Source organism: Ochotona curzoniae, unplaced genomic scaffold (assembly GCF_017591425.1).
Source record: "Ochotona curzoniae isolate NIBS_2020 unplaced genomic scaffold, NIBS_Ocur_1.0 contig_291, whole genome shotgun sequence".
NCBI classification, from domain to species: Eukaryota; Metazoa; Chordata; class Mammalia; order Lagomorpha; family Ochotonidae; genus Ochotona; species Ochotona curzoniae.
Genome location: NW_024465649.1, coordinates 4,551,882 through 4,576,703, shown reverse-complemented (window position 1 = coordinate 4,576,703; position 24,822 = coordinate 4,551,882). Strand labels below are relative to the sequence as shown.

At 38.7% G+C, this 24,822-nt stretch overlaps 1 protein-coding gene across 7 annotated transcripts in view; it reads left to right on the top strand.

Moving 5' to 3' along the window:
* The window catches only part of ATG4C (autophagy related 4C cysteine peptidase), a 77,427-nt gene extending 56,711 nt beyond the window's left edge, over positions 1-20,716 (top strand). For 6 of the 7 annotated variants that reach the window (XM_040978435.1, XM_040978434.1, XM_040978433.1 and 3 more), the window contains 4 exons: positions 4,823-4,901; positions 5,565-5,641; positions 10,084-10,203; positions 20,336-20,716. In XM_040978435.1, the coding sequence (XP_040834369.1) occupies positions 4,823-4,901; positions 5,565-5,641; positions 10,084-10,203; positions 20,336-20,503 (444 nt within the window). In that variant the 3' untranslated portion in view covers positions 20,504-20,716. Of the gene's footprint in view, positions 1-4,822; positions 4,902-5,564; positions 5,642-10,083; positions 10,204-19,015; positions 19,468-20,335 lie in introns of those variants that run through there. The other variant, XM_040978437.1, reaches the window with a different exon arrangement.
* Positions 20,717-24,822: the final 4,106 nt, after the last annotated feature.

Genomic DNA, 24,822 nt, shown 5'->3' with positions numbered 1-24,822 from the left:
GCTGGGATTAGAACCGGTGCCCATATGGGATCCCAGCCCATTCAAAGTGAGGACTTTAGTCACTAGGCCACCGTGCCGGGCCCTAATGTGTAACATTTCTTTGAGTATCTGCTAACTTGGTTAGTTAGAATGGGAATTACTGAGATATTTTAAATTTCCAGTTATCATGTACAATGGCTGAAATAGTTGAGTGAAGTAGTTTATATGATTGGTATGATGCTTGCCCGAAAGTAAGTCAAAACCAATATGGACGATAACTTAGAAATGAAAAAGCAGTATGTCTGATAGCCTGAACAGAAAAATAATTTTCTTTTTTTTATGTGTGTGTTTAGTGGTTGTATTTTTTCCTGCCAAACCAATATACATAGAACTCTTAAATTCGACATCTCAACATTTAGCTCAATTGTCTTCAAGTATATTTTTTGTGACATATTTATTTATTTTTATTTGAAAGGCAGATTTATAGAGAGAAAGATCTGGTTCACTTGCCAAGTGGCTGCAATGGCTGGAGCTGCTCCAATCCAAAGCTGGGAGCCTCTTCCAGGTTTTCCATGCGGGTGCAGGGTCCTAAGACTTTGGGCGGTCCTCGACTACTTTCCCAGGCCATAAGCAGGAAACTGGATGGGAAGTGGAGCAGCTGGAGCACGAATCAGCTCCCGTTTTGGATCCTGGCACTTGGAGGTGGAGGATTAGTCAGTTGAACTATTGTACCAGGCTCTTCAAATGAATTAATTTAAGTAAGTCTACAGTATGTGTAGGATGGTACCATCCTAGCATTTTGTTATATTATTTGATGAGAAAGAAATTTGGCATATGCTGTATCAACTCTTACCTAAGAGGTTTGCTTATTTTTTTTTAAGGGACTGAAATGAGGAAAGTCCAGTATGTTCTATTTGTTCAGCAGGGCAAATGAAGACTTTGGTTTTTGTCTGATTGCATCACTCTTACTTATTGCTTCCTAGATATAGCTTGATAAATTTTGACCACTAGATAACTAAAGAAGCTCTTTTAGAAACTAAAACGTGATTGAGGTTTCCAAAGGTGCACCCGTTTTATGTGTGATGACCTGCTAGCTTCTGAGCTGCTCCTGAATGTTTGCTGCTGGATCTGTCCTAGTCAGCTGCGAAGAAACAGATGTCAGGGACCGGAGTCATCTTTCTGTTACCTGGATGGTCAGTGCTGATTCTGGCTATCTGTATTTTGTTTTCTTTTTTTGGCTCTTTATCTTTAGCTGTGAGAGAAAGATCTCACATCATGAGATAAACATTGTATTTCAGCTAACCAAATTACCACAAATTAAAGTAAGGTACTTTTTAGTTGCATAGGCGTTTTATTAGAGAATAGCAATCGAATGTTTAATGTTAATGTTAAGTAATTATTACTATTTCTAAAATGTGACATTTATGGGGCTGGCATGGTGGCATACCAAGTTAATTCTTTGCTTGCGAATACTGGCATTCCATATGGATGTTGGCTCATGTCCCAGCAGTGCCACTTCCAAAGCAGCTTTCTGCTTATGGCCTGGAAAAGCGTCAGAGGATGGCTCAAGTCCTTGGGATTCTGCACACGAATGGCATCCTGGGGAAGAAGCTCCTGGCTCCCAGCTTCCAATCAGCTCAGCTCTGGCCATGGCAGCCATTTGGGAAGTGAACTAACAGATGAAAGAATTCTTTGTCTTTTCTCTGTAAAAATCTGCTTTTCAGGGTCTGACACAGTAGCCTAGTGGCTAAAGTCCTTACCTTGTATGCACTAGGATACCCTATGGACACCAGTTGATGTCCTGGCTACTCCATTTCACATGCAGCTCCCTGCTGTGGCCTGGGAAGGCAGTGGAAGATGACCCATAGCGTTGGGATCTTGCATTCACCTGAGAGACCTGGAAGAAGCTTCTGGCTTCAGATTGGCTTTAGATCAGCTCAGCTTTGTCCGTTGTGGCCACTTGGGGAATTAATCAGTGGACGGAAGGTCTTTCTGTCTCTGTAAACCTACCTTTCCAATAAAAATAAATAAATCTGAAAAACATTGCCTTTCAAATAAAAATACATAAATGTTTAAACAGTTGGCATTTATTTTTTATTTTATTTGTAAGGCAGAGAAACAGAGGCAGACATTGAACTCTTCCTTGGTTTACTCCAGTGCACACTTCAGGGCCTGGGCTCTACCCAGGAGCCCAGAATGCACTTGGAGTCTCCTATGTGAATGGTAGGGACCCAAATACTTAAGCATCTGCTTCTCAGTGGGTCCGTCAACAGGAAGCTAGATCAGAAGTGGCAGCGAGACTGGAACCGAGGGACTCTCATGGGGGTTGTGGATCCCAAGCGGCATCATGAGTCTGTGCCAGGTGCCCACCCTTGCATTACTAGTAAGTAGATTAAAAAAAGAAATAAAACTTATTATCTAGTGTTATTTAATTTTTTGTGTACTTGTAATTTTTAAAAGGTTTATTTATTTGAAAGGTACAGTTAGAAGGTAAAGATTTTCTGTTTTCTGGTTCACTTCCCACATGGCTGCAATGGTTGGGGCTGGGCCAAACTGAAGGGGACTCTGGGTTTCACAGGCAGTCAAGTCCATGGGCTGTCTTCCACTGCCTTGGCAGGTGCCTTGGCAGGTGCCTTGGCAGGTGCCTTGGCAGGGAGCTGTATCCAAAGTGGAGCAACAGAACTCGAACCAGCACTGATTGGGGACGTGGCTGTCACAGGCAGCGGCTTAAACCACTGTGTCATCATACTAGCTCCTGTATTCCTAAAAAATTAATTTCATCTTAATTTATTTCTTAGTTATCTAAGATTTCAATCTAATATGCTTTCTCTTATTTCTTTCAGTTGTAGCTTCCTTTTCAGGAAAATCTCTGATATTTTTATAAGACAAAATTTGAAAGATTGTTCTCTGAAGGATGTTTTATTCCCTTTAATGCTAGCATAACAGAATATTTAAGACTGGATAATTTATAAGGAACAAAAATGTCTTCCCTGACAGTGGAAGCTGGAAAGTCCACTTCAAGGTCCTGGCTTCCGACGAGGGCCTTGCTAAGGCGTGTCCTTGCATGTCAGAAGAACCGGGAGCCCAAACTCTCTTCCTTGGCCCCCACTGTTACTTGGTAACAGTGCTAATCCACGCATGCCCTCCCGACATAAACGCCTCCCGAAGTTCCTCACTTCTCCACACCGTTGCTTTGGGGATTAGGTTTCCAACACATGACTTTTGGAAGGGAGAAAACATTTCACACCATGGCAGAGGGTTATTTATTGCAGTGAGAACCTTAAAGATTCATAATGGAAATCTTAAAGCAAATTTTGTTGTTGTCGTAAGCTGGAATATTTTGTATCTGTTAGATATTATGAAGAGAATATAGACCTATACTGAAATGAAAAGATATTTCTGACACTTTAAGTGATGGTTGTTAAGATTGCATATGTTGTATGATGCTAAATATGTAATATTTGTAAATCTAGATGTGAAGGTATGTGATATAAAAGAATGTTAAGGAATTGTTATTGATTAGTGAGTTCTGAGTATTGGAATTTTGGGAAGTTTTTACTTTTTAATTTTGTACTATGATCACATTATTTTTAAGAAAACAGGATTGCTTTTTTTTTCTTAATGAAAAGATCTTTTACAGTTTCATTATATATTCAGAGAAATATTTGTCCATATACTCCACATACGTACATTTCTTCAAATTACAATCGGATTACATCCTCATTAGCCCATCATGAATTGAAAATATCATAAACTGCAGTGCAGTAGCTGTGTCTGACCTGCCGGGCACTGTAGCCCAGCAGCACACGGCCCTGAAAGGTGCTGGCTTCTGCTTTCCTGATCCCCTGGTTGTCTGGGGCTGTGTGTACTGCTACACTGCAGCGCCACAGGAGGGTACCATGCTGTCCATTGGTGGCCTGGACAAAGCGGCAAAATGTAAAATGAAATACAGTTTCTTACCATTGTGTTAGAAAAAGGAAGTTGAATCATTGTAAGTTGGGGTTCATCTGTATTCTTCATTGTTTTATATTTTAAATTTTAAAACATCCTCTCATTTAAGAGATGGGAAGTTTGTATGTTTTTGTCATTAGTGTTTATAAAATGTCAAAATTAATGCAGGAACCGTTTATAAAATATTAATTGATCCCACTAGATTTTTTTTTGTAATGTAAAGAATTATATAACTTAAATACAGTTTCCTTAGAATGGATGCTGATGGATGGTCTAAATAATTTATTAGGGTAGCTTTTGTATTTTATGATCAATAAATTAAGTTGGCTTTAGATACAATAGAATTATCATTTTCCTAGGATTAAATTGTTTCCATTATTCTTCATATTTATTCTGAATGAGGTTGTATAAAGTTTATCTGATAAGTATTGTTGATTATAAAAATGGTTTTTAGTTTGGAATTCTAAAACTCATGTCTCAGTGAGAATGAGTAGTAAGGTCTAAGAATTGTTGCTGTTTCAGAAATTTGATGAAAACGTTACATTGGTCACACTAAGACTGAGGTAATTTGAAAGGTCACACATTCCCATTTTGACAGGAATCTTGTTGCCTTGTGTGGTACGTTAATTATCTCTATCTGGCAAATAGTAATTATGGAATGTTATTAAGCATGCTGGTCAGAGTATTTGATTAAGTGTAATAGTGTTGAATGATTTGAAGAAAGTGAAGTGGGTTTGAAGAATTTCAGAACATGGCATGAGATAAAAAAATAATGCTGTACAATGAGAAATTTAGGAACTACTAACAATGTTACATAATACAGATTTGATTATCTTAGATAATTACCATTTGTCTTTGGATTCTGAATATGTCTTATTATTTTTTTTGACAGGGTATTTTAAGCCTTGAATATTGTGTGGGTATTATTGGTGGCAAACCCAAGCAGTCATATTACTTTGCTGGATTTCAAGGTTAGTGATTCAGTGAAATATATCTCTTAATTGTTTTCTTTTAAAAGTCAGGAAGTTAATATAAGATCACCCTGACACAGGATGGCTGATTAGCAGAGTAAAATGAGCACCTTATACATTCATCAGTCTTACCGCCGGCAGTCATCTGTCATTTGGTCCACACATAATTGGATTCTGTAAAATGTATGTTTAATTTCTGTTGTTGCATAAACAAGGCATAATTTATTGGTTTCACTAAACTTCAGAAGACATTCTGCCACATTGTGGCAGTTGCTATTTACATATTTACTTTTTACCAGTTTTAGTGGTGTTAGTTGATGATAAAATGACAAGCAATATGTTCTTCCTGTCAGGATAAAGAAAGGCAATACATTTTTCATATGCAAACTGTAGAATATAATTGTGTGTTTGTGAAAGTAATTTTATCACCAAAAATTAAATGACAGTCTCATCACTTTATAAAAATTCTGCTTATACAAGCATATTTGATTATGCAAAAGTTAATGTATCCTGTGCAAACCTATGTTTCAGTCAATGAGTATCAGTCTGGCAAGCTGTTATGGCTTGATTTTTTTTTCAGCTGTTCTACATAGAAATTGGATTGTAAGCGGTGTAATAATAAGGTGTTTTTTGAATTACTTGTCTTCTGTTTTGTCCTTGTAGATGACAGTTTGATTTACATGGATCCTCATTACTGCCAATCTTTTGTAGATGTCAGCATAAAGGATTTCCCTCTTGAGGTACTGTGGGGAAAGAGCTGGTCCTGTTTCTTCTGTGCGGAGCAAACTATGTAGGGGTGTGCTGGGGAGTATGCTTTTATGGTACTTTAAGTGATCAGTATTTTACTGATTTATAAAATGATAATCAATGCATTGGTCAAAGGCTGAGTGCTTCAGTGCTGCATTTTAATTTATGATACACTTTCTTCTTCATTCATCTTTGTCTCTAACTTGCTAGATACCCTAGTCCCACTAAAATAAATGATCAAGTCTCCAAGCAATTTTGTAGAAAGGCAGCTAGCCAGTACTGGAGGGTTTAAAATGTTAGGCATGTGAAAGAAAAGAAGAAGAAAGCAGCAAAGAAGAGAAAGTGACTCACTTGGGTTAGAGTGACAGTGTAACTTAATGAGATTTTCTTCTAAATTATTTTTGTCTTAAGCACAATAATTAAATCTTAGCCTCATGTTAAGAAGCTTCCAAGAGTCTAGTTAGGTTTCTAGTATTTATTTTCTTTTCTTAACCCCTCCTTTTCCTTTACATAGGTCCTTTTATGATCCAGTATTAATTCAGGAAAAACTTGAGAGTGCATAAGTGAGACATGTAATTATTGCATGGGTTTGATTCTTGTTTTCCCAGTTAATATTTTTGCAGACTAAAGTAATTTTATAGAACAAAATAATTTTTAAATGCTTTTATTTTTCCATTATTGATTTCAATTGAAAGGCAGGGGCACAGAGAGCACAGACGGGGGAGATCTTACAGAGGCTTGTCTGCAGTACCAGAAGTGGAGCTGCTACCCGAACGCAGTGCCTGTGTGCGGTGTCAGTGCCACAGGCAGAGACTTAGCCTGCTGTGCCATGGTGCTTGCCCAGAATACAGCAGTTTAGTCAACTTGAGCGGCATCACTAATGCTGAGTTAGAAATGTACTTAAGTACTTTGTTTTGATAATAGCTTGCTAGTTAATATCAATACCTATTAGTATTTAAGAGATTTTTTATGAATATAGATTAAGTGCAAGATTAAGAATTACTTTGGAAAAGTATGTTAAAAACACCCTAGAATTTTTTATAAATTGTTACTTCTATTACTTCTACTAAAATATAAGTGTCTTGAGTCTAGAGATCAGGTACTTCCTTCTTTCATAATATCTAGCATGTCAACTGTAAGAAATATTTTCTAGGTACTCATAGCGTTCTGCTGTGTGATTTACATTATAATTTTGTTGGTGTTGCATTGTGGCCTTTTTACTCTTCCTGCTAAGTTAAATTTTCTGTGTAGCTATCAGATTGACTCCTTATAAACCGCAGGTACCTGAGATTCAGAACTGAGCCAGTCCGAGGCAAGGAGCAAGGAGCTTCTTCCATGTTTCCCACACAGGTGCAGGGTCCCAAGATTTTGGGCTGTCCTCGACTGCTTTCCCAGGCCACAGCAGGGAGCTGGATGGAAAGTGGAGCGTCCAGGAAATGAGCTGTCACCTCTATGGAATCCTGGGAGGACTTTAGCTACTAGGCTGTCACGCCAGGCCCTATGATTGGATAATTTTATGAAAGTAATTAGATATCAGATTTTTTGAGACTGAAGAAGCCATTTAAACAGATTATAACTTTCTTTTTTTTTATTCAATTCTTTCTAGAGTTGAACTTTTTTGAAACCAAGGAGTAGCTTCATCTTTTTAAGCTATCATTTATTGAGCTCTTTCTGGGTACAAAGCAACAGTTCCAAGCTCTTTAGAGTCTTCTATTAAACTCTCGCTTATAGTTCCAAATGCTTTACATTTTAAAAAGATACTTTTTTTTATTGCAACGTCAGATATACAGAGAGGATATGAGAGAGAGAAAGATCTTCTCTCTGATGATTCATTCCCCAAGTGACCACAACAGTCAGAGCTGAGCCAATTCGAAGCCAGGAGCCAGAAACTTCTTCCAGGTCTCCCATGTGGGTGCAGGGTTCCAAGGTCATGGGCCGTCCTCGACTGCTTGACTGCTTTCCCAGGCCATAAACAGGGAGCTGGAAGGGAAGTGGGGCCACTGGGATTAGAACTGACACCCATATGGGGTCCTGGCGTGTTCAAGGCGAGGACTTTAGCCGTTAGGCTACCACGCCAGGCCCTGCTTTACATTTTAATTGTTAATTTTTGTGACATTTTCTTGTAAGATATATTTGTTTATGTTAATTTCTATATAGACTTTGAAGAGATTTTTCTTGGACTATCTTCCTCATTTATAAACATGTTGTGAGGTGAATGTAGATAACCATATTTAGGTCTTGGCTCTGGCCGTGAGGAGCTAGCAGGGAAGTCAGGACTGAGGAGAGAAGTACATGGTGTGTGAGGGTAGATTATAGTGTATAAATTCACACTGTGTAATTTTCATGGAGAGAATGGGGTTCAAATGAGCCACCAGCACAACCTTCCAGAATACGGGTCGAGAACGAGCAGCTTGGAGTTAAGGGAATGGGCTTTAGCGTTGAGGGTGTGTGGAGTTGTCATTTGTTAGCACAGGACAGAGTGTCAGTTATTGGAGTGCAAAGATTGATGGGAATACCTGTGTATGCATGTAACATGTATGTATATGAAATATGTATGTAGGACACACATTGGCATAGTTATATTCTTAATAAATTAGTTCTAAAAAAGTGGAGACTTTTGTGTAATGCTGTTAATGTGCTTGAGGAATGATAGGCCCTAACTGTTACAGTACCAAATCCTCAGCAGTAGCGTAACCTTGTTAATAGACATGTTACGTTTATTCTGATTCCTAATTCCAAGTTTCATACTTTAGCATGCTTATGTACAATGTTATTTCATCTGTCCTTGTGGATTCAGAAAAAGTGACTGTGAGTCTGTTACAATTATGTTACCTGAGCGTCCAGATAGATTAGTGAATTTGTCAGTGAAAGATCCAGACCCTTTGTGGGTTAAATGTGTGAACTGTGCTTAGCGGGAAGCATGTTCAGTAAGAGTGTTCAGTTATCTTGGCCTAGCTTCATCAGCATCACTGATATATCCTAGCTAATTCCTTAAATATTTTTGTTTCAGAGTTTGCATATTTAGATAATAAGATACATTGTTTGAAATAATAAGCCAAGAACAGTGCCTAGCATTTAATAGGTGGCTATTAATTATTTGCTGAGGAAATGAATAGATATTATATCTAAAAATGAAGTGAGTGGGAATTGACTCAACATGGTCCCATTTGTTCAGAAACATAATTCAGTATCCTGGAAGTGTATCTAGTGAAAATGCATTTGTGAGGTGGAAGTGTCAGCTGTTAGTGAGCATCAGAATTTTTTAAAATTGAAAAGCAATCATATAAGTATGTACCTCAAAGAATATTGCTGAGTGAATGTAGCCCTGCAATGCTATTTGGAAAAATATCCGAAAGCCTAGTTTAATCTATAATAAGCAGAAATGATTCTAAATTCCAAATACATGTGGGTCTGACCTGAGAGTCTTCTTGGGTGAATGAGGCGATAGAATTTGAAGTGATAGAAAATGCCTCTCTGTGTGTCCTAGTGTTAATGCAGTAACACTCAATGGCCACTGGGCCTCTTGCGCTGTTTGTTCCAAGGCGCGTGAGCTGGGAGCTGCATAGGAGGTCAGGCAGCTGGGGCTCCCTGATGCTGGTGTGAGGTGTGAGCGTTGTTGGCACTTGTTTAACCCACCTTAGCGTCTGCTTTTCCAAGAGCATTTTGAAAGACTGCTTAAACTTAGTGCCAAAGAATGGTGGTGAAGAACAAGAAACTGGAATGACTTGTTTTATATTCTAGTCTTCCTGTTTTTGCATTCCCTGCCCATAGCAAACCCTTTAGAAAGGGTGGAGAAGCCAGGGCAGCCTACCAAGCCCATTTGTACCTGTGGCACCTGGACCACTTGAGAGAAACAAACTGAAGGGACAGTTGTTGCTGCTTCCAACCTGCGCCATGATTGAGAGGGACCAAACAAGAAATTAAAGCACCAACACGGGTGGATAGGAAAAAAATCATTATTGTTTCTTATTCGTAGAATATGCAGTTATATTAAATTTATCGATTGCTAAACTCTCAAGTTGACTTCAGTATAGAACATTTACAGGAATATATTTAAATAGTTATGTTATTTTGTAAAGTGTCATAAGCATTATTAAAAAAACAATTTATGACAGGCTTCACTGCAACTTTGCAGAAATGGCGAAGTTTCTGCTAACTGAGGCATATTTCCTGTTTCTGCAAGTACTAGAAACGCATGACGCCTCGACTCACTTCCTTTCTCTTACCGAGTGGCACTAGTGTCACACGTGGGGGAGATTTGGTAAGTGCTGGCTCTCACGTGTTACAGCTTTGGCGGACAGGAAGTGGGAAAGCAGCAGTTGGAAAACATGTTGGTAGTTTTGAGAAAAAGCAGCACATTTTAAGAAATTATGCTGTATATACATAATAACATCAAATAAAGGTGAATTAATCCTAAAGTGCTTTAAAATTACAGACATTCCACTGCCCTTCTCCCAAAAAGATGTCGTTTCGAAAAATGGATCCAAGCTGTACGATTGGATTTTATTGTCGGAATGTTCAGGACTTCGAGAGAGCTTCTGAAGAAATCACTAAGGTACTTTTACTTAAGACATTGCAATAATATTTACAGATGATTAAGTTTTTATTAGACACAGGATTTCAGAAGATAAAAATATGTGAATTCTAATATTGTAAAATTGTCCTTTTAGTTTCAAAAGGAGTGCGAAATCAGCCTTTTAAACAAATGACATTAGTAACCAGTTGATAATATTGATTGCTCCACTAGGTGGCACTGTTGAAACAAAAATCCTGTTGCAAACTGTGGACCTGTGCTGGCAATTAGGTTATAAACTATCTGAAGAGGATTTTAAAAGGGCAATCCCTTAGGGGCAGAAAAAATTAATGAAGTATTTGATCAAGCCAAATTGTGCATTATTTCTTGTTAGTCCAAGTGCTTCTTTTATTTTTTTGTTAAGATAAATGGTAGTTTTTGAATTTCTCAGAACTGCTTTATCAAGTGAGCTGTATTGTTACTTCCCAATAAGCTTATCTAATCTGATCTGATACTTATTGGATCTTTGAAGTAGGTTTATTTAACTTCTTCATTACCTTAGCTGCATTTTTTTTGGTCCTTCAGTACTGCTAAAATATTTATATAACTTTATCTGTGCATATTTAATATTTTAGAAAATAAAAAGATTAGTTACTCAATAATTAAACATATAGTTGGACGGGTCTCCTTATTACTCTCAGTAGTGATAGGTTATTATTTCATGAGAAAACCAATGCTAGAATCATTTTTGGACAATCTTGAGTTTATAAAATAGTAGTTCATTACTGCTTTGCTTCCAGCTGACTACCTAGATGGATATGAAATGTTGAAATTTGATTTTTACAATGTTAATTATGTTAAAGTATGAAGTTGTATATAGACTCGGCTTGGTTTACTTGATCTCACATGTAAAAGAAGAAATTGGACAGAAATAGGACAGAAAAATGAGTAAGAGGAGAAAGTGAGATTATGTGAGAATCTTTCCTTATTTTCCATTTTATGTCTTTTCTTTTTGCTTCTCAAAATGGAAAGTTAAGTGAACAGATCGAATTGTGTGTTTTCTCATTGCCCTCTCCTGTTATTCCAAGTTAGCGTAGTATTTGTCCGTCTTAGTCTGAGGGTTCTTTGTCTTTAGTAGGGTCCCACCTACGCTGCAGTGCGAGACTCTTGGTGGTGTTGTGATCCCCACTGATGCTCACGAGCATTTGCCACTAAAGGCTCATTTCTGTTTCCATTCATTATCTAGGCTAAAATAAATATATTTAAAATGCTAAAACAATCTATTCCTGGCCTAGAAACAAACCAAATTATTCCAAATTAAAAATAAACAAGATTTGCAAATGAGTTTATAGTGATATTTTCTGATGAAAAAGGGACAGCAATCATGATTCTTATACTGCAAAATTAAATTAGTAGTGATGATGTGCATTATTAAGGCAAAAAGAGGCTATTGAGATATCTTCTGGAACATGCTAGGAATTTTGTAGCAGTTAGCTTTGTTTTAATATTATTGTTCTTGATAGCTTTTGTTGCAACAACAGAAACTGATTTGTCAGTGAATAGCGAGTATATGTATTTTTATCTGGATAGTTACAAGTTAAGCTATTTTTGTTTCTTGAAAACTGGATTTGGTACTATTACTTAAATTTTTTTTCTTTTGAAAAATTAAAGCAACTTAATCCATTTTCTATATGGATAGATTTTTGTTTCTTTCACTTTGAAAAATGAGGCTAAGTGGTCTTATGTTTAATTTGTAGTACCCCAGGAAAGGATATTTGAATTCCTTGTGCTATGTAATTTATAAAATATTAGTGAAAGTCATTAAGTTAACTGGTTAGTAGAATTTAGTCCAGTAGATGCTTGAGTAACTATCATATACAAAGCATGAAGTGATGAAGGTACAGTCTCTGTTTTTGAAGAAGGTTTGAGGCTTCTGCTCTCAAGTAACGTTATGTTAGCGGAGTGGGAAAATGACAAGTAGACGTACATCACTTGGAATATGGTAAGCATCCACACGGAAGTAGAAGTAAGTGGATTCTGGAAGAAAGAGCATGGAAATGAGAGCAGTGTCCCTGGCAAGCCAAGGAGCCTCACTGTGATGGTGACATTTAAGATGAGCTTTAAAGCGTGCGCTTAATTTCTGTTGGTTCAGGGAAAGGGAAGAGACTTTAAGACAAGTAAGTGCAGGAGAGAAGGTAGGGGAAGCAGAATATAGTGCGGCCCAGTGCCAGTCTGTAGGATTCCTGCCTTCTGTCTGCCTGGATCAGAATCTCTAGGGAGAGGGCCAGGGCATCTCCATTTTAAATAAATCTCTCCAGTGGGCTTGTACACGAAGCCCGAGAGCCACTGACTTAAAACAGTGCAGTCCAGAGTGGGCACTCGATGCTTTTCAAATGATACTCAGACATTTTAATATTTACGTATTTTTATGTTTGTATTAGAAAAATGTAACTGGCCTTTTACAGATGTAATTTCCCTTTTATTATTGATTTGTACAAGGCTACTTTAAATGGTGAAAACTCAATGATCGCGACAGAGATGGCACACGGAGCAAAAGCAGTGGAGTAGGTGTGTCAGTGTTCCGGGATCGGCAAGCACTGCCTGGGGAGGGAAGGGTGGGGCAGCTGTGGAGCAGCTGGAGCGCCAGTCACGAGGGGTACTGCACTGAAATGCTAATTTTATTAAATTATTTAAATTCCACTCTATCTCTTGGAATGACTTCTGTTTTGATTTCTTTGCGGGTTGTTTATTGGTAATAATTCTGTTTTTCTTTGAATGCATGTTCATTTTGCCTGCATTAGAATATTGAAATCGTTCCAAAATTACAGAAAAGTTGAAAATATAAATGTGTTTTCCTGAACTGTTTGAGAAGTTTCTAATGCCCTATTACCCATAAGTCCTTGAGTGTGCGGTTCTTACAGTGACATTCTCCCGTGTGTCCACAGTGCAGCCCTAACCAGCCAGTCCTCAGAAATGCTTTCTATTCCAGTAATGCTTTATGTAGCCACGGATCCAGTTCAGAAGAATATGTTGCATTTATAGATTTTGAATCTCCTTTAATTTAGAACTTTAAAAAATCTTTCTTGACTTTCTTATGATTTTAACATTTTTAGACAGCAGGACACCGTGGGGTGTTTTTGCAGGTTGTCCATATGGTTTGGGTTTGTCTGGCTCCTCCTGTGTCAGGCTCTGCACCTTGGTCAGAACCATGGCAGAGTGCTGCGTGGCTTCCCATCACAGCCTGGAGGTTGGCACCTGCATGTGATTTGGCTTTACTAGTGATGCTAACTGACTTTGGTCACTTGCTGAAGGAGGTTTCTACCAGGCTCAGTACCAACAGGCCAGAGAAGCTTCTTCCACACCGGTGTAGATGCCGGCTTTTCCCAGCCCCACACAGGGTTCTACAGATGAAGTGTTTGAGAGGGGAAGGAAGAGGAACTTGCCTTTACTGTTTTCTCTGTATATAGAATTCTGGATTAGCATTGTTTTCCTTCAGTACTTCAAGGATTGTTTATGCCCTTCTCTTCTCACTTCTGTTCGTTCTTAATATTCCTCACCTCACTAGGATTTTCACTTCTCTAGATATGCTTGTCTGGATTGCTTTCACATTCCTCCCAGCAGTTGTTTTATACACATTCTCTATTTCCTTTGCTTTCTTTTTTAATTTCAAAGTCAGGTATACAGAGAGGAGGAGGAGACAGAGAGGAAGATCTTCCATTCGATGATTCACTTCCCAAGCAGCCGCAGTGGCTGGAGCTGAGCCGATCCAAAGCCAGGATCCCAGAGCCTCTTCTGGGTCTCCCATGTGGGTGCGGGGCCCCACGGCTTTGGGCCGTCCTCAGCTGCTTTCGCAGGCCACAAGCAGGGAGCTGAATGGGAAGTGGGACAGCTGGGATTAGAACCAGTGCCCAAATGGGATCTCAGCATGTGCAAGGTGAGGACTTTAGCCACTAGGCTACTGCGTGGGCCCACACGGTGGGGTTAATTTGATATAAACTACTCCATCATGTCCCTTTTAATAATTATGTTTAAAAGATACTTGTTTCTTTAAAGCTTATGTAGAGTTTGACATTAAGGAAAAAGATCCAGTTTTCAAATGATCACATAAAAATTAGTTTTCTCTATTTCATTGAAAAGCTTACCACTTAAATTTATAGAAAGATTAAAGGATTGTAATTTTATTTTGCATCCATCCAAGGAAATTTTGGTACTGAAGTAAATTACAAAAGTCAGACAAAATTACTTTGGTTCCTGTATAAATAGCAACTCCCTTTTCCTGGGTGCTCAGCATAAAAGCTGGCCATGGGCTCTATGTCACGTCTTGTGTCTGATGCATCAGCAGATCCTGTCATGTCTCCTTCATATATAGAAGTTGATGACTTCTCCCCGCTGTCATTATTTACCTGGTTCATTATGTGCAATTATTGTAGGAGCTTCCTAACTGATTTCACTTATTCTGCCTAGAATATGTTGGCAACACAGCCCCCAGCGACTTGGCTGCATGTGTAATAGCCAAGATTGTGATGGCTTGTACTCAAGCCCTGGAGTTTTCTGATATATTCAGAGTAAAAGGCTGAACCCTTACAAATGCACGGGCCTTAAGGAAATGAGTCTGCCAGCCCGTTCTCCCCGACCCCCGTGAGCTCGCCTGCTGCCGCTGTCCCCTTCGCCCTCTCAGATCCCCTTACTCCTGCTGCTTTTCTGGCCTGGAGCTTTCCATGGAAATGCTCTTGGCTCCCTCCCTCACTTCAGCGGGTCCTGGAGTTTCACCACCTTCTACCTTCCCTGGTCATTCTTTGTGCATTGGTAATTTCTTTTCTTCCTTATGTTTTTCACCTTAGAACATGTCAGTTTCATTCAAGTAACACACGCACACACTCGCTCACTGTCTGCCATTCCGCTGTATCATATCCATGTGTAGTCATGCTCGCTCTTTCTCACCTGTCTGTTCTACTGCTGTCTCCACAAGGATAAGGATTTATTAGCTTGATTTGTTGTTGATTTGTTGTCAGTACCTACAGCTGCCTGTCGCATTCTAGGTGCTCCGTAAATATTTTGTGAGTGAAGGGACGAATTAAAGAGATTTTTGTTAATAGTTTGTCTTACTAGTTAACCATCTTTTTCTATTAAGTTATTGAAAATGTGATTGGGTATAGAGTTTTTCCTGTGAATTTTAGAGACATTGTTCTGCTCCCTTCTTGTATTAGTTTCAGTTAAGAATTTTGATGTCATTTTGAATTCTTTTCCTCTGGAAAAAAAAAACCCTCTTTTTTTTAAATCTGAAAGCTTCGGCTTCAGCTCTATTTACTTGTTTATTGCTTTGTATCCATGGGCACCCTGCACGGGCTCTCTGGTATCCATTTTCTTATCGAATGAAAATGATTGCTACCTCTTTCTGTGGCATCAGGATGAAATTAAAGACTCAGTAGAAACCTTGCTTATAGAAACACTAAATAAAGTTAGTTATCCTCATTATTCTGAAGCTTGCTTGCGTGTCTTAGTCTGTGCCCTTTTCACTCATTTTCCTATTTACTTCTGTTAGGGGAAGTTATCTTGAAGTTTAAAAAGTCCTCTTTTGGTTTTAGTGTTCTTTTTTTCCATAACTCATTGTGCCATGGTTGAACTCTTTAAAAATTCTTTCTTTCATTTGCCCGTCTGTTTTCCATATCTCTATGTGTTTGCATTGAGAAGTTTCTTCTACTTTTATCTTCTAATTCTCTTATTGTTCTTACATTTCAAGGAATTATTTTTATTTTTCTATTAGTTCTGTTCTATAGGGTTCTTGCTTTTTTAAATGGCTATATTTTTTTCCTGTGGAAATTAATCTTAGTAATGTTGAGGGTTTCTTTCTTTTGCTGTCTATCTTTCCATCTTTCCTTTGAGGCTCTTACTCTGCATGTTTTTTTGTTTTTTCTTTTGATTGCTCTGATTTTCCATTGGCTGCTTCTCCCCACGTGACTGTTGGTCTTCTGTGTCTGTTTGTGTTTCAGAGTGGGTCACTACAAAGTTGAGCAGAAGCTCATGTTTGGGCATGGCCCTTTAGCTGGTGACTCTCATAGTAGGATAATTATGTAAGGAGCTTTGTTCTCATTGGATTATCTCTAGATGTTAATAAGTGATGGTCTTTTCTCTAGGATTGTCTTGCATGCTCAGAGAAAACTTATGCCATTTCCTGCCTATGGAATACACCTGCTAGTGTGTAGCCAGTAGTTTCATCTGGGTCTCCCTTATGAGTGGAAAGGGCCCAAGCACTTAGGCCTTTCTGCACTGCCTTCCCAAATGCATTAGCATGGAGCTGAATTGGAAGTGAGCAGCCAAGATTCAAACTTGTACTCCTATGGGATGTGTGTGACACACTTAGTGGCTTAGCCAGCTGTGCTACAATGCTGGCCCCTTTTCATGTCTATTTTATACTATCCATCATGAAAGGACTTTAAAGGTTTTGACCATGTAGCAATTCTTGTAAAGGATACTATACTGTTTTTTATAAAAGTTTTCAGAATCAAGTTAATAGTTATTCTTTGAAAAAGAAAGCATTCTTAATATGGTACTCAGAGCTGTGAACAAGTATTTGAAAGGCACTTTTAGTCATTGGGGTTTCATATTCTAATCAACAAAAGCTTTGGCTTTTGTCCCTTTGTTTTTAAACTTTCATTTTATTAAGTATTTATTTGAAAAGTGGGTTGGTGGTGAGGAGAAACAGATCTGCTGTCTATTAGTTCACTCTCTGGATGTCCACAGCATCCAGACCAAGCAGGGAAGACTAGAAGTTAATCCGGGTCCCCAACCAGCTGTTTCCTAGGGTACCTGTTAGTAGGAAACCACAATCAGAAGTAGATTCAGGACTCAAACATAGGCACTTTTATATGAGATGTAGGTGTTCTTAGTGGCATTTAAAAAGTATATTTATTTATTGGAAAGTCAGGTTCACAGAGAGAAAAAGTGACAGAGAAAGATCTGTTGCTGCTTGACACCTCGGAAGCTGCTACAGCTGGAACTGAGCTGATCTGAAACCAGGAGCTTCTTCCATATATCCCACGCAGGTGCAGGTCCCCAGGCTTTGGGCCGTCCTCCACCGCTTTCCCTGGCCACAAGCAGGGAGCTGGATGGGAGGTGGAGGAGCCGGGAAGAGCTGCCGCCCGCCTTCAAAGGGCCCTGTGAGGCAGAGGTGGACTACAGACCCTTCCTGTGTAAGGCGTGGCAACAGGTGGTCAAACAAAGGATCCTTTTCTCCAAACAAGATGGTTCTAAAAGCAGCAACCAGTTTTCACTGGTGTCACAGCATTTGAAAAGTACCAGATTCAGGAAACTCTTTTTTGTTATTACAGAAAGTGGGGTGAAATTTTGTTGAGGTATCTTATAAAATAACCTTTGATCCTGAAACCTCAACTTCTGGGGGAATTTCAGCACACAGTGCATTAAACTGCTGCAGTAGACCTTCAGACTACTCTGCATCTACCTTATTGAAGATCACATGATAATTACAACTGTGTACTAAGCTTTTTAAAATAAAACTGAATAAATAATACACATTATTGCAACCTTAAAAAAACAAAACACCACCCATATGGGATCCTGGTGCATGTAAGGCGAGGAGGACTTTAGCCACAAGGCTTACGTGCCGGGCCTGCCGCCCCCCCCCCTTTTTTTAATAAGACTGAATAATATTCCACTGCTTGAAACTGCAACATTTATCATTTACCTACTTCTAAAGGATATCCTGAGACAACATAGCTTTTAAGTCATCAGAGTAAATGCTAACATGTTTCATTTGATAATCTTTTTTTTTTAGATTTATTTATTTTTATTGCAAAGTCAGATATATAGAGAGGAGGAGAGACAGAGAGGAAGATCTTCTCTCTGCTGCTTCACTCCCTAAGTGCTGCAACAGCTGGTGCTGTGCTGATCCGGAGCCAGGAGCCAGGAACTTCCTCCAGGTCTCCCACATGGGTGCTAGGCACCAAGGCCTTGGGCCGTCCTCGGCTGCTTTCCCAGGTCTCAAGCAATGAGCTGGATGGGAAGTGGGGCTGCTGCGATTAGAACCTGCGCTCATATGGGATCCTGGCGTGTTCAAGGCGAAGACTTTAGCCAGAAGGCCACTGCACCAGGCTCTCATTTGATAATCTTTAAAGATTATTTTAAAATGGGTTGGTGAATGTGGTACAGTGCGTTAAACCGAAGCTTGGGATGCCTGCATTCCATATCAGAGGGCCAGGGATTGAGTCCTGCCTCGTGCAGCCCAGCTCTCTGTGAGGCCACATATGTCCAGGTCTGACCTGCCATCCCTGTTGAAGATCCACGTGGACTACCTGGCTTCTGGTTTTGGCTATTTTGTGCATTTGGTGAATGAGGCATCAACTGAAAGATCTCTCTATGGCACTGTATTTAAATACATAAACAGTATATAAACATTTAAAAGCAAAATAAATCAGAAAACTTGTAGAAGTCAAAATTCTCAAGCTGAGTCAATGAATATTGTACATAAGGGGGATTTATACTGCAAGAAGAGTTGTGAAACTTAGGTGTGTTTTATGACTTTTCCTGGGCATGAATTTGAGTCTTCTGTTGTTGAACAGCTTAGTGTGCTAAGCTAATAAACTACCGGTGACTTCTTTCTTGATCTTGAAAGAGAGGACGAAGCAATGATAATGTTAGCCCCTTTATGATGATTTGAAAATGGTAAAAGGTGAGTACCTACCCATTAGATGTTGCACTTTTACAGGTGACATCAAATGAATATAAAATGGCAAACAGTTTTGAACTGTATGCCAGCTGTTGGCTGGCAGTGGAAGGTGCCAGCCCTCTGTTTTTCACATTGTTGCCCTTCTCCCTCTGCCCCTTTTTTTTTTAATAGGATGTAAATCAATTTAAGCAGTATGTAAATTAGAAGCACAATTTGAATGATCAGATCTGATTTTTATCACATTTGGATTTGTAAGTTTTTTGAATGATTTGTTTTTATGCAGTTAAACAATATGGATTTCATAGTAATTGTCTTGTTGAAATGTTTTAGACTTATGCTACCCTTATGCTAGGCCTACCCATTTTAGCTACCTTCAAGAGAATCTGTAAATGTAATGTGTAAATCTCTGTTGGTCTTTCTCTTGAATGTCAACATTTGGGAGAATTTAGTTGGGTCTGTGGACTTAACTGTTAAAAACAAATTATATTTAACTGTTTATAATTAATGATCTGTTGATTTTTTTGAGCATTCTCTGTAACCAACACATTCTTTTAGAGTCTTTTGTTCATGGTTCTAATTACTAACGAAAAAGTTGGTTTTACCAAAACATCATTCAAAGTTTTCATTCACTTTTTATGAAAATCATTTAAAATTTTAAAAATAATTGGCAAAATGATTTAAGTTTGTTTAGAATATTTGTGAATGCAAAATTTATAGCTTATAAAGTTGTGGCTATCTCCACAAAATGATTGTTGCTTTTTTTATATGTGATACAACATTAGAAGGCAGTATATACAGTGTGGATTACAGTGTATGAGAACAGAACATTCCTGTTCATATACTGAAGAAATTTTGGTCAAGATACTTTAAAATGTATAAGTACCTGGAAAGATTAAGTTTAATTCTTAAAATGACTTTATATTTTTGTTTTTGATCTTAATAATCCTCCATGGCAGGAAGATTAGTTGTATTTTGCCATGTTTTGTTGATTTTACTTAGGTGGAGTGATTTGTACAAGGTCATTACCAAGGTAAATTGCAGAACTGAGGTCAAAATGGACCAAAATGGCTTTGTTTCTGTATTGGGTTACCAAATAGACTTTCACAATAGTTTACCATATTCAGTGATGCTATTTTGCTGCATTATCTTACAACCAAAATAAGATAAATCACAACTTATTTCTTCAGTATACCTTCAAAACAGGTCAGGTGACTCACTTGTTGGCCGTTGTGGCAGCAGGGGGAGATGAGTGAATAGGTACTTAGTTTCTCATAATCTAATCCTAATGTAGAAGCATGTACTTACTTACAGTAAGCTCTCCGATACTAATCAACTTATGAGTCTTAGCCAGAGCATTCAAACGATAACCCTCGATGAATGTGAACGGAGCAGCTCATGGGAGATTCAGCACTAAAACGTTACATTTGGTGATAGGAACCTGATGCGCACTATTAAATGCAATAAGGATTCTTTTGTACTTCCTTGTTACAGATGCTGAAAATGTCTTCTAAGGAGAAATATCCCTTATTTACTTTTGTAAATGGTCATTCCAGAGACTATGATTTTACATCCACTACAGCCAGGGAGGAAGACCTTTTCTCCGAGGATGAAAAGAAAAGATTCAAACGCTTGAGCACAGAAGAATTTGTCCTGCTTTAAAAAGCAGCACGTGGAGGACTCCCTGGAAGCAGGGAAAAGGAAGATAAACAAGTGTATTTGAAACTGGTTTATTTTTGCAAAAATCTGTTTTGTATGTTCTTTTCAAAAAGAACATTTCAAACATACAAGTTTAAAGATATTTTTTCCTGAAAGAGAAATGATTTAATGAACTTTACTTTGTAATAAATAATAAATTGAGTGATTCTGATTGCATTCCTGTTTCCCTAAGACTTGCTAATGATAACTCTACCTTTAAATAAATGTTTAGTCTTCAAAGCCTGCCCTCTGAGCTTGTGGGTTTCCTGGCGGTTCTATGATAAAGCATGCCCTTCCTTCTTCCAAAGATTGGGATCACCAAGCCGTTTCATCCGCCTCAGTGCGTATTGATAACCAGAGGGCGGGGACTGGATCTTCAATGCTGCTCGCATCCTGCTGTAAGTGCAACCAGAGGATACTTTTGGATATATCTTCATCACTAAGTGGCATTTGTAAGCTGGGACATACAGGTAATTACCTAAGCAGAATTGTTCCTAGCAGTAAGATAATACAGTGGCTACTCAATATGCTTGCTGTTGAGCCCTCCATGAGGAGTGAATTCCAAGTGTTATTGGGTCCTTCCAGCACGTGTAAAGGTTATGTTATTCATAGTAACTGAAACCATTCCAAACAGATGAAGGCAGCTATAAAATGTAGTAGTGCTTCTCTTATCTCAAAGACAAATTTAATGCAGTTTTTTTAAAAAGACTTATTTATTTTTATTTGAAAGGCAGATTTACAGGAAGGAGGAGAGACAGGAAGTTCGTTGATTCACTGCCCAGGTGGCCGCAGCAGCTGGAGCTGAGCCAATCTGAAGTCAGGAGGCAGGAACTTCTTCTGGGTACCCCCCTCAGGTACAGGGTCCCAAGGCTTTGGGCTGTCCTTGACTGCCTTCCCAGGTCACAAGCAGGGAGCTGGATGGGAAGTGGAGCAGCCAGGACACAAACTAGTGCCCATAAAGGCTCTTGGCACATGCTATGTGAGGAATTAAGCCACTAGGCTACTGTGCTGGGCCCGAATGCAGTTTTTAAATCTAAAAATAAGCACCAAGGAAAAAAAATCGACAGATGCTCCTCTGTGTGATTTTTGTTGTTTGTATTGAGTGCTGTAGTGGTGTGCAGTTGGTGAGGTTATCTGTAAGGTAGATCTGTCTTAAGTGTATTTATGTGTAACTTCAAGGCAAATTTGTGACATATACGAGTTATTACTGAATCTGAGTAAGTAAATACTGTAATAAAGGTGAGAACATGAGAGGACTTTGTTTTTGTTTTAATATTGGAATGATTTTAATCCTTTCATTTGATGAATTGTGTGAAATTCTGTTAATAATGAAGGCAAATTATATTCTTGCTCTGAAAGCAAAAATTCATTTATGCAGAGCTTCCAAATTTCGATTTGGAAAGGTGAATTATTCTTAACATACACAATTGCAAAACCATCTGAAGCCATTGTTCTCTCCCATCAGTGTTTGTTTAGAGTTACATGCAAAGCTGCAACAGAGTATGGGCAATTGCTGTCGTATGCCTAATAAGGAAATTAGGTTTGGCATATCCCAGGGAAAATAGTTTACTAAATTAAAATAAATAGTCTGAAATGTGAAGTTTTCCTGTACTTGATAAAGTCTGGACAAATCAACAGTAATTTCCCTAGACTGTCAAAGCAGGCTGGGAATAAGAAGGCAGTGGTGTGCTGCCTTTCCTTTCATGCTTCAGCCCTCTCAGCCAGGCTGTTCCCATGGTCTGTTCCTGCACGTCTGCTGAACTCATAGTGTCCACCAAACACATCACGTCAGTGCTCAGGGTTTCAAACACACCAGAACTGGCTGGAAGTGTGCTCTTCAAGGCTTACAGTTACAGGATGCCTCGAGTTTCCCCCAGCATATTTGAGGTCCATTTAAAAAAAAAGATTTATTTATTTTTGTTAGAAAGTCAAATATACAGAGCGGAGGAAAGACAGAGTGGAAGATCTTCTGTCCCCAAGTGGCTGCAACGCCTGGAGCTGAGCCGATCTGAAGCCAGGAGCCAGGAGCTTCTTCTGGGTCTCCCATGTGGGTGCAAGATCCCAAGAATTTGGGTTGTCCTTGACAGTTTTCCCAGACCACAGGCAGGGAGCTGGATGGGAAGTAGGGCCACCGGAACACGAACTGGCACCCATATGGGATCCCGGCAGGTTCAAGGTGAGGACTTTAGCCGCTACGCTACCACGCTAGGCCCTAAGGATCATTTTAAGGTAGAGTTGTGGATTAAGACAAAACTATATTTGGGCAAAATTAAGATGACAGAAGGCAGAAACTTACCCGATTTTGAGCTGTATTGAAAATGCTAAGACTATTGTCCTAACAAAGCAAATCTTACTGCACACAAATCATCATGACTCGGAAGAATGTTTATCATCAAAATAATTAGCATAATAATACATAAAGTTATTTAGTGCATATGGGGAAATGAATGCAGAGATGCAGATTGCAAGAGAGAGGCTGATAATTTATCTTACCTGCTTACTAATTGAACTTTCAGCTGAGGACCAGTCAAAAAACATGCTAATCTTTAATTGGAAAGATAGCAACAAAACTGTATGGTAACATTTGGAGTAGAAGTATTGTATGTTTTAGATACAGACTTGGTTTTGAATATAGATTTCAAGTTCTGATAGGCAGGAAGCTCTGACAGTAAAGCCAGGGCAGGCTCCTTCCCAGCCTGGGGTGAAGAACAGAATTCTGATGGTGTTCTGCTGGCATTACGCTGTCCGCATCCTCCATTGGACATCAGAGATAAGATGCCAGGTGTTATCACTGACATTTCAGAAATGAATTCTTAAATTTCTTGATGTGACTTTTGGGTGGTAAAGATTTCTTTTGTCTTTTCATGCAGTTTGACACCTTGAACTCCCCTTTGTCAATGTAGTCGCCCCGGTAGGCAATCTTGGGAGTCATTTGCTGGAGGAGTGAGTGCAAAAAGAGCTTTTTATAGTATAAGCATATACAAGGATGGTCTCCCGAGGTATTCGTTTTTCTGTTTTTCATTAAGCCAACTCTGTTAAACTTGTAACAGAAAATTGTTTTAAAATATTAAAAATTTAGGTCATTTGCGTGTGCTGTTGGCCGAAAGTATAACATTATTTAAAATCAAACATATCTAAAGAATGTTAATTCCATTCTGTTTCGACAAGAGTTAGGAACAGTAAAAATAACTTGTCTATGTAATTTTGAAATTTTACGTTACAGATATCTGTTTTCTAGAGGTCATTAGATGCTTCCTTTGATTCCATAACAGAAAACACTGTGTCTGGCCAAATCACACAGATCTGTCTTTGTTCTACTCTGCATTTTCTTTCTTCCAGGAAGAAGTTTCAATGTTACCATAGGGCACCTTCAGAAACTTGCATTTGGAATTTTCTGGGGCCTGCAGAATGCTGTAGGAGGCTAAGCCTCTGCCTGTGGCACCAGCATCATACATGGGTGTCAGTTTCTATACTGGCTGACTTCCAGTTCAGCTCCCTGCTTATGGCCTGGGGAAGCGGTGGAGGATGGATCAAGTCATTGGGCCTCTGCACCCACATGGAAGACCTAGGAGTTCCTGGCAGAAATACAGGGAGTGAGCCAGTGGATACAAGATCTCTGTCTCTCTCAGTCTCTTCTTTCCTATATAACTCTGCCTTTCAAAAAAATATAAATCTTAATAAAGAAAAGAAAAGCTTTTAAGAAAAGGAATCAAGAGGAAGGACAGAATTTGAAAAATCTGAAAACATGAGACTATATGGATTCTTACTGAAACAGATGTAAGAGCTGAAATGTAGGCAGGATATCAAGAATATATGAATGAGGCATTTTTTAAAGGATAAGGGATTATTCTATAAAAAGAGCAACAGTGTCTTCCAAGAATGTATTAGCAGAATATTTATCGTGATATTTACCATAATGTCAGTATTGTCATCCAAACCCAATTCAATCAATCTATGTCAGTGTTTATACTAAGTACTCTAAGATACTGAATTGAAAAGGTGAAACATCTGGAAAAACTGGAAACATCCTATTGATTCTAAAATATAAACTTTATATCATTTTAGAATGAATTTTAAGTCTGTTTTCATGGTTATTTAAAGTCTTTCTCCTTGGCTATAAACTGTGAAAACTGTTGGAACTGATACTGCAGACACATTTTTGAGTTAGCATTTTCCTTTTCTTCTCTTTACCATCCTTCTTGACATTATCGGTGGCAAGCAATGGCCCAAAACATTCAGAACTACAGTTATAAAATTTCACTTATTCTCTTCCAGTGATAAGA